The 12,110-nt window shown below is 41.0% G+C and overlaps 1 protein-coding gene across 2 annotated transcripts in view; it reads left to right on the top strand.

The window, feature by feature from the left end:
* STAB2 (stabilin 2) overlaps positions 1-12,110 on the top strand; it is a 164,216-nt gene that overhangs the window by 79,835 nt on the left and 72,271 nt on the right. For both annotated transcript variants that reach the window (XM_027855863.1, XM_027855864.1), the window contains exons 32-36: positions 1,750-1,848; positions 1,942-2,049; positions 3,344-3,475; positions 4,684-4,812; positions 8,432-8,485. In XM_027855863.1, coding sequence (XP_027711664.1) covers positions 1,750-1,848; positions 1,942-2,049; positions 3,344-3,475; positions 4,684-4,812; positions 8,432-8,485 — 522 coding nt within the window. The remainder of the gene's footprint in view (positions 1-1,749; positions 1,849-1,941; positions 2,050-3,343; positions 3,476-4,683; positions 4,813-8,431; positions 8,486-12,110) is intronic.

Genomic DNA, 12,110 nt, shown 5'->3' with positions numbered 1-12,110 from the left:
GTCATTAGAAAGTATTTTCCTTGTTTTGAGCTAGAATCTACCTTTCTGTGACTTCCACCTCATTCTGCCATCTAGAGTCAAGCAGAGTGAGCGGAATGTCTCCTCTATATGAGAGCCCTTAAGTACTTACAAATGGCTACCATGGACCCTGAGTCTTTCCTTCTCCATACTGACCATTAGGATTCAGAGCCATCTTAGAAGCAGAATTAGAAGTAGAGCCATCTTTGAACAGCTTGTCAACCCCCACCCTCACGCAGTAAACATTGGCCTCTGCATCTATCTATTAAGGCAACCAGGGCATAATGAGTCTCCCTGAATCCCACCCACCCTCTAAGGTTCTCATGAGAGGCTGCATTGGGAAACAGAAAGAACTTGGGGTTAGAACCATATTCATATGGCTTCATATTCTGGTTCTCTAAGTCACCTTTCCTCGGATATAAAATGAGGAGATTGCAGGAGATGGCTTTGGAGGGTCCTTCCAGCTTTAGATCAATGATTCTAGTTAATCTAATTAATAAGATCAATTAGATCCTAAGCCACTTCACTGGAACTTGGTTTCCTCATCTGAAAATGACAAACACCAGTAAGGTCTTTTCCAGGTCTAAATCCATGATCACATAATCCCAGACAACTTCAATATCAGACAGTGCTTAATTAAAGTGAACTCAAATTCATTGAAATGAATCATGTATCTCAAAGAAGAGGTAAATTAATCCACAAGTACTGTACTGGGCCCTGACTATGCAAAAACAAAAAATGAAATAATCCCTACTCACAAGGGGCTTACAACAAGTACCTCTCTAAGTAGAATGAATATAAAAAGAACAAATACAAATAAACAGAAAGTTGGCCATTCCAGCATAATTTAAGAGGGAGTTATGAATAATCAAGATGATCCAAAAAGGTGTCACTTAGACCAGAGCGTCATAGCCTTGATAGATATCTGGGGCATCTCTGAACTTGGATGAGAAAAAAAAAAGAAAATTACATCATTGTTTTCACTAACCTCAAAATGAAATTTAGTGTTTCCTTCAATTATTTAAAAACATGATTCTGAGAAGGCATCCATGGGCATCACCAGAATGCCAAAGGGATCTATGACACAACGAAGATAAAAAACCATTAAACTAGAACAGGGGTGGGGAACCTGCAGCCTGGAGGCCACATGTGACCCTCTTGGTCCTCAAGTGCGGCACTTTGAATCCAAACAGGACCACACTTGGGGACCTAAGGGCCACATGTGGCCTCGAGGCCACAGGTTCCCCACCCCTGGACTAGAAGAATGAGGGGCCATTTAATAGAAAAATCTATAGTGGATTGTAGTTGTTATTTTTTTCATAGCATGCCCTTGATAAATGTACTCAAACTACAGTAGCAAGAGAAATACCAATTCCCTGGCCCATTCCCCAAGACCATAGATGGATCAGCATTGGAATGTGTTCTGTGGGAGAGATTATGAAATTTCCTCCAGGCTAGGAAGCTTTCAGCTTGAGACAGAAGGTTGGACTAAAAAGACATCCCAAGGTCTCTTCTAGGTTTACAATTCTAATACCCCAGGAGATCTTGCTGATCTTGCCGCTAAGACTTAGAAATGTTCTCAGTTCCCCAATCATTCAACAATTTGGAAAGCTAGCAGAGTCTCTCATTACTACTACTCTGGCTATTGAAACATATTACCTGGCACACCACATCAGCAGGGCAAATTGCATATGATCCAGATTAAAGATATTCTTGGGATCCTTCCTCTAGGTCCTGTTGCCCCAAAGAAGTATGAGCACCTCATTACCCAACCTTCTCAACCGATTGGATCAGATGCCTGACTATTCCATCTTCCGGAGCTACATCATTGCAAGTATTCATGTTGTCTTGGGGACAGAGTCATTTCGTTTCTGTGGGAAATAAAACCATTTACATGTTCTTTTTTTTCCTCCCTAACTCTAGCAATATAATCTGGCCACTGCAATTGAAGCTGCTGATACCTACACAGTATTTGCCCCAAATAATGAAGCCATTGAGAATTACATCAGGGAAAAAAAGATTGGCACACTAGTATGTATTAGACACAAGCCCCATGGCTATGGGCTCTACTTTTATTCACTTAGAATGCTCACCTGTGTCCAGGAATTGAGGGTCATAGATTTAGAGTGGGATGGGAAGTCAGAAACCACCTAGTCCAAGCCCCTCATTTTAAGATGTGGAAACTGAGGCCTGAAAAGGTTAAGCCACTAGCCTGAATTTACACAGGTGGTAAGTAACCAAGCTAGGTCTTCTGACTTCAAATGTGGCTCTTTTCCCACTGTCCCTGTGAGTTAATTTTTGTGCATGTGTGTGAATTACCTTTTCCTTATGCTCACAGCTCACATGCTTTATACATCCCTGCCTCTGTATCTTTGTTCATGTAGTATGGCATTGGGTGCTACATTTGGGGTCAAGAAGACCTGCATTCAAATCCCACCTCTGACACTAGCCATGTGACCTTAGGCAAGTCACTTAGCTTTCCTATGCCTCAGTTTTCTCATCTGTAAAATGAAAAGAGTGACATAGATGGCTTTTGAGGTCCCTTTCAGCTCATCACTAATGAGCCTTTAACCCTTACTAGCTCTGAGTTTATGAGCCTATCATCCTGTCTTCCATGCCTTCCATCTTCTCTACCTCTGAATTCTGGCCCCCCTGCAAGGCTCACCCCAATTCCCACTTCTTGTGACCTCTCCCCAATCAATCTGGCCCATGGTGATGTCTCTCCCTGAAATATTTGGGGATACTAACTATCTACATCTGTTCTTTGTCACTTATCTGTCTATTATGAATTTCATTTTGTCATGTTTATGTATCTCCACCACACTACATAGCATCCTTGCACTGTTGCTATGTAATTGTCTCAAGGCCATTAATTTATAACTTAACCCTTCAGTTTTGCCATATGAGTAGGGTACATTTCTTTCTTTCTCCATCTCTTTGTACTACATAGTATTAGCCAGATCTCCAAGAACAAGCCAATTCTGTACTCTGTTCAGTCAATTCTTTCAATTCAGGTTTATCTCATTAGATTGGAAACTCTTAGAGGGTAGGGACCAGGGTTTCCTATGTCTTTGGGTTCACCACAGTATCTAGAACAAGGTCTGACACTTAGCCATCAATCAACATGCATTTATTAAGCACCCACAGTTGGTTATATAAATACAAAGAAATGAAACAATCCTTATTAGCAGTGAATTTACATTCTAGTAAGGGGAACAATGAGGTATAAAATATATGCAGCATAAAGTAAATAATACAACGCTTTTAAGCACAAGGTAGGCCACACCTGATGAGGGGCTAATGGATCAAAATTGTATATTGTCAGGAAGAGAGCACACTCCGGTATCATATTGTTTTAGAGGAGAAGCTCCTGAAGAATGATCTATACAATGGCATGCACCGGGAGACCATGCTGGGAGTTTCCTACCTTGTTGGCTTCTTTCTCCGAAATGGTCAGGTGAGTGGCACCCTTATTTCTCAAGGCTTCCATCTTCAATCACTAGTCTGACTTATGGGCTTATTATAGACCTTATAGGCAATGCCCATCTTTCCAGTCCTGGGCACCACATTTTGGGAAGGATATCAAAAAGTGAGAGCATGTCCAAAGGAGGGTGGCTAGAATGAAGGAGCTGGACACAAGAGCATTCAATGATCACCTACCACAACTAGGAATGCTTGTTCTTTAAAAGAGGAGACTTAGGAGGGACCTGATAGCTACCTTCAAGGATTGCAAGGACTGTCATGAGACAAGGTCATCAAATCCTTTTGCTTGGAACTGGGTAGTACAAATGGAAATGATGGGTAGATGTTACAGAGATGAAGATAAAGGTCTGATGCAAAAAAAAAAAAACTCCTTAATGATTAGAACTGTCCCAAAATGGAATGGCTGTGTGCTGGAAAGCAGTTGACAGATATGAGGAGTATTATGGGGGTAGAAGCAACAAGATTTGCCAGGTGATTGGATATGTAGGGTGAATCAGGGATGATACATAGGTGGTCAAACTTGGAGACTAGAAAGATGGTATTGTCTTTGACAACAATAAGGAAGTCTGAAAAACAGGTGGGCTTGTAGGAAAGGGTAATATAACTGGAGAGCAGTTCATAACCTATTCATGTTTGCTTTACCTGTGCAACTCCCTCTGGACCACTCAAAATGAAAAGAAGAGATTGGCTCTTACTAAGCAGTCACTATCGTGGAACCAGAGCCCATCTTCCAGTAGACATCTGTATCAACCAAGAGATGATCTTGAGGGCTGGGGTGGGTATTCTAGGGGATGTAGATTTTTTTCAATAGCATCTGAGCAGCTCCTGCCGTGGGTACCCAGGTAGGCATCAATTTATAATTACCCTGAGGGGCTGATGCCCAGCTCAAAAGAGGGAAGGATGGGAGCTTGCACACTAAAGATAGAGAACGGAGTAAGGAAGTCTCAGGACATAGGGGTAGGGATGATTGTGATGGAAACAAGTCCCACAGTTAGCTACTGCAGTGAGAAAAGGGCATGCTCATCTTCCCATTCCCCAGTTGGTTGGTCACAAACCTTGGGGTCACCACAGCCCCCTGGCAGCAGCCCCAACCTCCCCTTTGGAGATCCTTGGTTTAGAATGCTCCAGATACCAGCCCTCCAGGCAAATAAGAAAATGTCCATTTGGTCTTCTTTCTCCCAGCTCTATGTAAATGAGGCCCCAGTCAACTACACCAATGTGGCCACTGACAAAGGTGTTATCCATGGTTTGGGGAAAGTCTTGGAAATCCAGAAGAACAGATGTGACAGCAACTACACCACCATTTTGCGAGTAAGTGGTCCCCAATTACGGTGATGCTGTCAGTCATGAGAACTTCAGTCCCTCCCGAAAAAAACCATGAAAAATAAATTAAAGGGTTAGAAATAAGGATGTGGGGGACAAGGGAAACTATTGCTATTTATCTCATGCAAGCAGTTGGTACCACAGTGATAAAGGACCAGGCATGTCCTTTATCAGCAAGTTCAGACATTTTTCAATCATGTCCTGTACCCCCATTTGGAGTTTTCTTGCCAAAGATACCAGAGTGGTTTGCCATTTCCTTCTGCAGCTCATTTTACAGATGAGGAAACTGAGGCAAGCAGAGTTAAGCGACTTGCCCAGGGTCACACAGCTAGTAACTGTCTGAGGCTGAATTTGAACTCATGAAGATGAATCTTTCTGATTCCAAGCCCAGTGCTCTATACACTGCTATACACAGCTATACCTAGCTGCCCCAGCAAGACCTGAGTTCAAATCCAGCTTCAGACACTTACTAGCTCTGTGCCCCTGGGCAAGTTGCTTACCCCTTTGTTTGCTTCAGTTGCCTCAACTGTAATAATCGTAACTACTTCCCAGCATTGTTGTGAGGATCAAATCAGATGATATTGGCAAAGCGCTTAGCCCCGTACTCCCTCCACCACTGTTTATGACTTAGGATGTCATAGGAGTATAGCTTTAAAGTTGGAAGGTGTGCTAGAGGCTAACTAATCCAGCCTCTTCCCAAATTTCAAGTAAGGAAATTGAGACCCATAGAAGTTAAGTGACCACACAAGTAAGGTAGTGAGTCAGGATTTTCTTAATTAATTTATTTTGATTTAGTAACAATCACTTCCATAAGCTTTTGAGTTTTAAATTTTTCTCCCCCTCCCTCCCCAAGACAATGTGCAATCTGATATAGGCTGTACATATACATTCCTATTAAACATATTTTCACATTAGTCATGTTGTAAGGAAGAATTAGAACCAATAGGAGGAACCACCAGAAAGAGGAAACAAAATACAACAGAAGAAAAAAAATCGCAAATAGTATGCTTCGATCTGCATTCAAACTCCATAGTTCTTTTTCTGGATGTGGATAGCATTTTCCATCAGGAGGCTTTTGGAGATGCCTTAGATCCTTGAATTACTGAGAAGGGCTAAGTCCATCAACATTAGTCATTGCACAATGTGGTTGTTACTGTGTACAATATTTCCCTGGTTCTGCTCACTTCGCTCAGCATCAGTCCATACAAGTCTTTCCAGGTTTTTCTGAAGTCCATCTGCTCATCATTTCTTATGGCACAATAGCATTCCATTACATTCATATACCACAACTTGTTCAGCCATTCCCCAGTTGATGGACATTTTCTCAATTTCCAATTCTTTGCCACCACAAAAAGAGCTGCTATAAATATTTTTGTACATGTAGGTCCTTTTCTCATTTGTTTGATCTCTTTGGGATACAGCCCCAGAAGAACTATTGCTGGGTCAAAGGAATGAGTCAGGATTGGAATCCATGTCTTCAGCCACCAAATCCCACACCTGATGCGTGTCACCTGTTAAGTGACTTTGGACAAATCAATCCACTTCCCTGGGGCTCAGGTTGCTACTCTATAGAAATGAATGTGTTGGACTGGATGGTTTCTGAGATCTCTCTCAACTCTACATCTATGATCCTATTATCCCCATTTTACAGATGAAGCAACTGGGGCTTCAACACAGCCACCTAGCTAGTTAACTGGCTGAACTGGGATCAAGCCGGTTCTTCTTTCTCCTGGGTCTAGTACACTCTCCATAACTCTATTACTGATTTTGGATGATAATAAATTCATACTAAGACATGAAGACTGGGCTGTACACAGTCATAAGTAAAATTCCTTAGCATTTACAAAGCCCTTTCCCTACAACGAGAGATAAGTAGTTTAAGTATTATTGCCATTTTGCAGATGAGAAAAATGAGGGTCAGAAGGGTAAAGGATGAGTGCCCAGGTCTCACAGCTAGTAAGTAGTATATCCAATACTCAAACCCAAGGATCCTTATTACGAATCCAGGGTCCTTTCTGCCATATCCAACTGCCACTCATTGTCAAAGAGGTGACAAAAAACCCAGATCCTGAGTGGTATAGGAACTGGCAGCAGAGAGATGGACTATAGCAGTGCCATGCAGACTTTTTTGATCATAGCTATTCCATCGGTGTCAGCAAGTCAAGCTAACAAGCATTTATTAAAATACTTACTTTATGGGGCAGCTAGGTGGTGCAGTGAATAGAGTTCTGACCTTGGAGTCAGGAGGACCTGAGTTCAAATCCAGCCTCAGACACTTAACACTTACTAGTTATGTGACCCTGGGCAAGTCACTTAACCCTGATCACCTCACCAAAAAGCAAAAAAATAAGAAAAATAAAAAATAAATAAAAAATATTTTATGTTAAGCTCTGTGCTAATTAAAAAGGGAAGGTATATTTACTTATTTATAAATCATCCATCTATGCTATTGTACTAATTATTATGTATATTATAAAGCACAAAAATAGAAACTAAAAAGGTTGAGATAAAAATGAAATAATATTTTATCCTGGAGGCAATAGGCCACTGGGGTTTATTGAGCAGAAAAGTAATAGGGTCAGATTTTTTTCTTTAGGGAAAATCTCTTTGGCCACTGAGTGGAAGAATGGTTGAACTGGAAAGAGAGGGAAGGAGATCAATTAAAAAACTCTCACTGTAATTAAGGTGAAAGGTAATGAAGGCTTGAACCAAGTTGGTGGCTATGTGAGTGCAGAGAAGGGCCTTATACCAGAGATATTATTGAGGTAAAAATGACAAGATATGGTGACTGATTAGATATGGGGGAGTAAAGGACAATGAGGACATGACAGCAACATCATGAAAGTGAATAGAAGATTGGAGATGCCATCCACTAATAGGAAGTTTGGAAGAAGGAAGAATTAGGGGGGAAAAATAATCTTATGTGACCTGAGGTGCCAATCACAACCCATCCATGCCTTCTCATCCTGTACAACTCGTCTATCCGACCCAAAATGCAAAAAGTGTGTGGGTCTCTTGTTCACCAAGCATTGCCCCTACAGTGCAACACAAAACCCACCCACTGATGGGCAATATCCCAGCCATGAGTGGGGTGGAAGGTGGAGAGAAAATGAGAACATTAGGAGGGCAGCAGAGAATTTTGCCTGCACAACCACTCTGGCTGCGTCGTAGTTATGTTATGATGGACCTGAGTGGCCCATACTAGGCATAGCCAAAGGAATCCGGGGGGGAGGGGGAAAAAGGGGTGGAATGAAGAAGTATTGTTCAAAATTAGGTGAAGTGCTGGAAACATGTCCACTGGGAGGGTAGGATGTGATCTATATTCTCACTCTTTGACTGGTTGATCACATACCCCTTTTGGTCATTTAAAGCTCACTTGTGACATCTCCCTAACCTGCCCTTCATTTTGGAGACCACTGGACAACATGGTACCTTAGAGTCCCTTTGAGTTAGTCTGAGCCTGTCTGTAGGCTAAGACACTTTCTACAGGGTTATAGGATGATAAGATCTGAGAAAATCATAGATAAAAGGGGCCTCAGAGTGACCTCATTTTTCACAAGAAGCAATAACTCTGAAATATTTCCTTTGCTTTCTGTTTCTTACAAAGGGAAGGTGTGAATATTGTTTTCTAAAGCACTGCCCTCCTGGAACGAAACCTGTGGTAAGTATTTTCTAGAATGTTGGAGTTAATTTGTATGGGATTGGTAATAAGGTGTTCAAACACAAGGAAGAATCAGGTCAGGAAAGTAGAGCCGGAAGATAAGGTGTACACTGGCAATGAAAGAATTTTCACCTGCTCCTTTTCAGGAATATAGCCTAGAACAATAGCTAACCATCCTTCAGATGCATTGAAATCATTCAACTTTATTCAATACCTTGACTTACATGCTTCTTCCATATCCCACCCTCCCAAACTGATCACGTGTCTTGTTTTTTTTTAATATATTTTTATTTCATTAAATATTTCCCAATTACATGGGGAAATTTTTTTAACATTTGATTTTTTAAAATTTGGAGTTCCAGATTCTCTCCCTCCCTACCATTGCACCCCCACCACTTGAGAAGGCAAACAATGTGATATCAATTATATATGTGAAGTCGTGTAAAACATATTTCCATATTAACCATGTTTTGAAAGAAAACACACAAAAAAGCAAGAAAATAAAATTTCCCCAAAAGTATGCTTCAATCTGCTCTCAGAGTTTATCTATTCCCTCTCTGAAGGCGGGTAGTATTTTTCATCATAGGTCCTTTGGAATTGCCTTGCATCACCATCTTGATCAGAGTAGCTAAGTCTTTCATAGTTGACCATCCCTACATTACTGTTGTTACTATGTACAATGTTCTCCTGGTTCTATTTACTTCACTTTACATCAGTTCACGTAAGTCTTCTCAAATTTGTCCCAGGTTTTGGTATAGTGCAAAAGTATTCCATCACAATCATAACTTGTTCGGCCTTTCCCCAATTTATGGGCATCCCCTCAATTTCCAATTCATTGCCACTAAAAAAGAGCTGCTATAAATACTTTTGTACAAATAGGTCCTTTTCCCTTTCCTTTGATCTCTTTGGGTACAGACCTAGTAGTGGTATTGCTAGGTCAAAGGGTATGCAGTTTTATAGCCCTTTGGGCATAGTTCCAAATTGTTCTCCAGAATGGTTGAACTAGTTTACAGCTTCACCAATTGTGACTTGATCTTTCCTGTCACCATAGCAGATTTTTATGGTCCAGTTCTTTTTTGTTGTTTCTTCACTTTTCCAGATTTTTCTTGACTTTGAATTTATGTTGAAGTTAGACTCTATTCCCGGCATGGGGGGTATGGGGTAAAGGGCACTGTTCCAAGCTTCTGGCTTTTTTGCCCTGCTGTTTTCAGAGCTAGTGACACCTGGATGGGACAAGATTAAGGGAAAAGTTCACTTATCAGAACTCAGGCTGGGTCCATGGTAGAGTCAGTTGTCCAATAGGGAGCAGGTGGGGATGATGGCCCCATTATAGGTGAAAGCATCTGTTATGCACCTACCATTTGGCAGGAGTAGAATTAAGAACTAAGGAAATAAAGACAGAAACAAAGTAGTCTCTACCTACAAAGAGCTTTCTTCCTAATAGAAAAACTTATAAGAGGGTAGTGGTGCCAAGGAAAGGGAGTTTTGCTTTGAGGAATCACAGGTATGATGAGTAGAGCCATGAGGCAGTTGACTGTCATGACCTTTCCAGGAATTATGGCAGGATTGATTTGATTACCATCCCCAAGATCCAGAGGTGGAAAGCAGAAGGAAAGTTAAAGAACATGGGGGTAGGAAAAATGGCAAGATGGCTTGGGGATATGGGGATGGCCAGATGGGATGAGAAGCTTGATCTGGGAACAACTAAATATAGTAGGTTGAGTTAGTTTGCTCTCACTCAAACAACCAATGAGGATAGCTCAGCCTTTCAGGGGTGAATTCCAAAGCTGCGAGTATGAACTTCCACGTGTTGGGAGGAGGAGACGTGCTGGACACATCATTTCTGGAAACCCTGTTATAGAAAAGGAGAAGGGGGGATGAGCAGAAATGTGTAGATCTGACCTTCTCCTTTATTGATGATCTTTGTATTTTGTTGCTATGAAATACTTCTAGTATTTATTTAGTATTTTGTGTCATTACTAAAATAGCTTTTAGTAATGGCACAAGTTCCATGGTGAAAAATCAAGGATGCTGACATCTTCTATTATGTGATGATTCGATGATAATTCATGTCACATTTCCATAGCACTTGGTATATAGGATCTCATTTGGTCTTCCCAAAAACCTCAATTACTTAATCTCCATGAGTCACAGTTTTCGCATCTATAAAATAATAACATTTAATATAAAATAATTTCGTTTGTTATATATGAAGAGTCTGTGAGAAGGAAATGGCAAACTACCCCAATATCTTTGCCAAGAGAACCCCAAATTGGGGTCACAAAGAGTCAGACATGAATGAAATGACTGAACAACAGCATATATAAATATAGCAATCTTATAATAATAGCTAATAGTTACACAGAGATTTAAGGTTTGTAAAGTGCTTTACAAATATCTAGTTTTATCCTCACAGCCACTCAAGGAGAAAGGCACTATTATTATCCCCATTTTGCAGATGAGAAAACTGAGACTGGGAGCAGTTAAATTGCCTGGGTCAAAAGTAAAAGTATTTGAGGCAGGATTTGGACTCAATTCTTTCTGACTCTAAGCGCAGCACTCAATATACTGTATGTGACAACTATCTGTCCCCATATCTAACACGTCCTCAGGGTTTTTGTGAGGACCAAATTAACTGATAGATAGATATAGATATAGATATAGATATAGATATAGATACATACACATACATATATATATATATAGATATATATAGATATATATAGATAGATAGACAGACAGACATACAGATAGATAGCTCTGGAGCCCTTAAAGCTCTCTAGAAATGTTTGTTTTTATTATTAATGATGCTGTTATTTCACCTACAGCAAACTGGGCATCATAGATGAGGAAATAAAAACGGCAGCCCCCACCTGGGGTGATTTGATGAACTTCACAAGGCACTTTCCTCACAACACTCTGAAGAGATGTAGATACAGTTAGTATTAGCCTCTTCTTACAAATGAGGAAACTGAGACTCAGAGAGGTTAGCTTGCCCCGGATCTTCCAGCTAGTAAAGAAGTTAGGAGTTGAACGGTCCGACTCCTTGATCAGTCAGCATTCTTTCCATTCCACAGCATCATTTTATAGTTTCCTCTAGATTTCCACCCATTTAATCCACTGAGTAAAAGTATGTCCTTTAAAGACTTGGTGACTTGTTTTCCCTGGTTGTCTTGGTGACCTCCAGTACTCTGTACTTAAATTGTCTTAGTGCTTGGAAAGAAATTAATCACGTATCCCCTTCTAGGGACAACCTTTAAATAGAGGCTTCCCAACTCCTCCCCAGAACCAATACACCCAAAAAGATATAGCCTAGAACCAGGGTGGGGAACCTGTGGGCTTGTGGTCTTTTAGGTCCTCAGGTGCAGCCCTTTGACTGAATCCAAACTTCACAGAACACAGCCTTCTAGGTCCTCAAGTGCTGCCCTTTGAGTCTAAGTTTTACAGAACAAATCCTTTTATGAAGGAGATTTGTTCCGTGATGCCTGGATTCAGTCAAAGGGCCGCATGTAAGGACCTAGAAGGCCACATGTGGCCTCGAGGCCACAGGTTCCCCACCCCTGGCCTAGAAGATCCAACAGATCTCCCCAAGCTAAGATTGATCTCCATTTCTCCTAGTATTTAC

Source organism: Vombatus ursinus, unplaced genomic scaffold (assembly GCF_900497805.2).
Source record: "Vombatus ursinus unplaced genomic scaffold, bare-nosed wombat genome assembly UNPS02011334.1, whole genome shotgun sequence".
Taxonomy (NCBI): Eukaryota; Metazoa; Chordata; class Mammalia; order Diprotodontia; family Vombatidae; genus Vombatus; species Vombatus ursinus.
The sequence above is the reverse complement of the archived record's forward strand: the minus strand, read 5'-3'. Positions and strand labels throughout refer to the sequence as shown.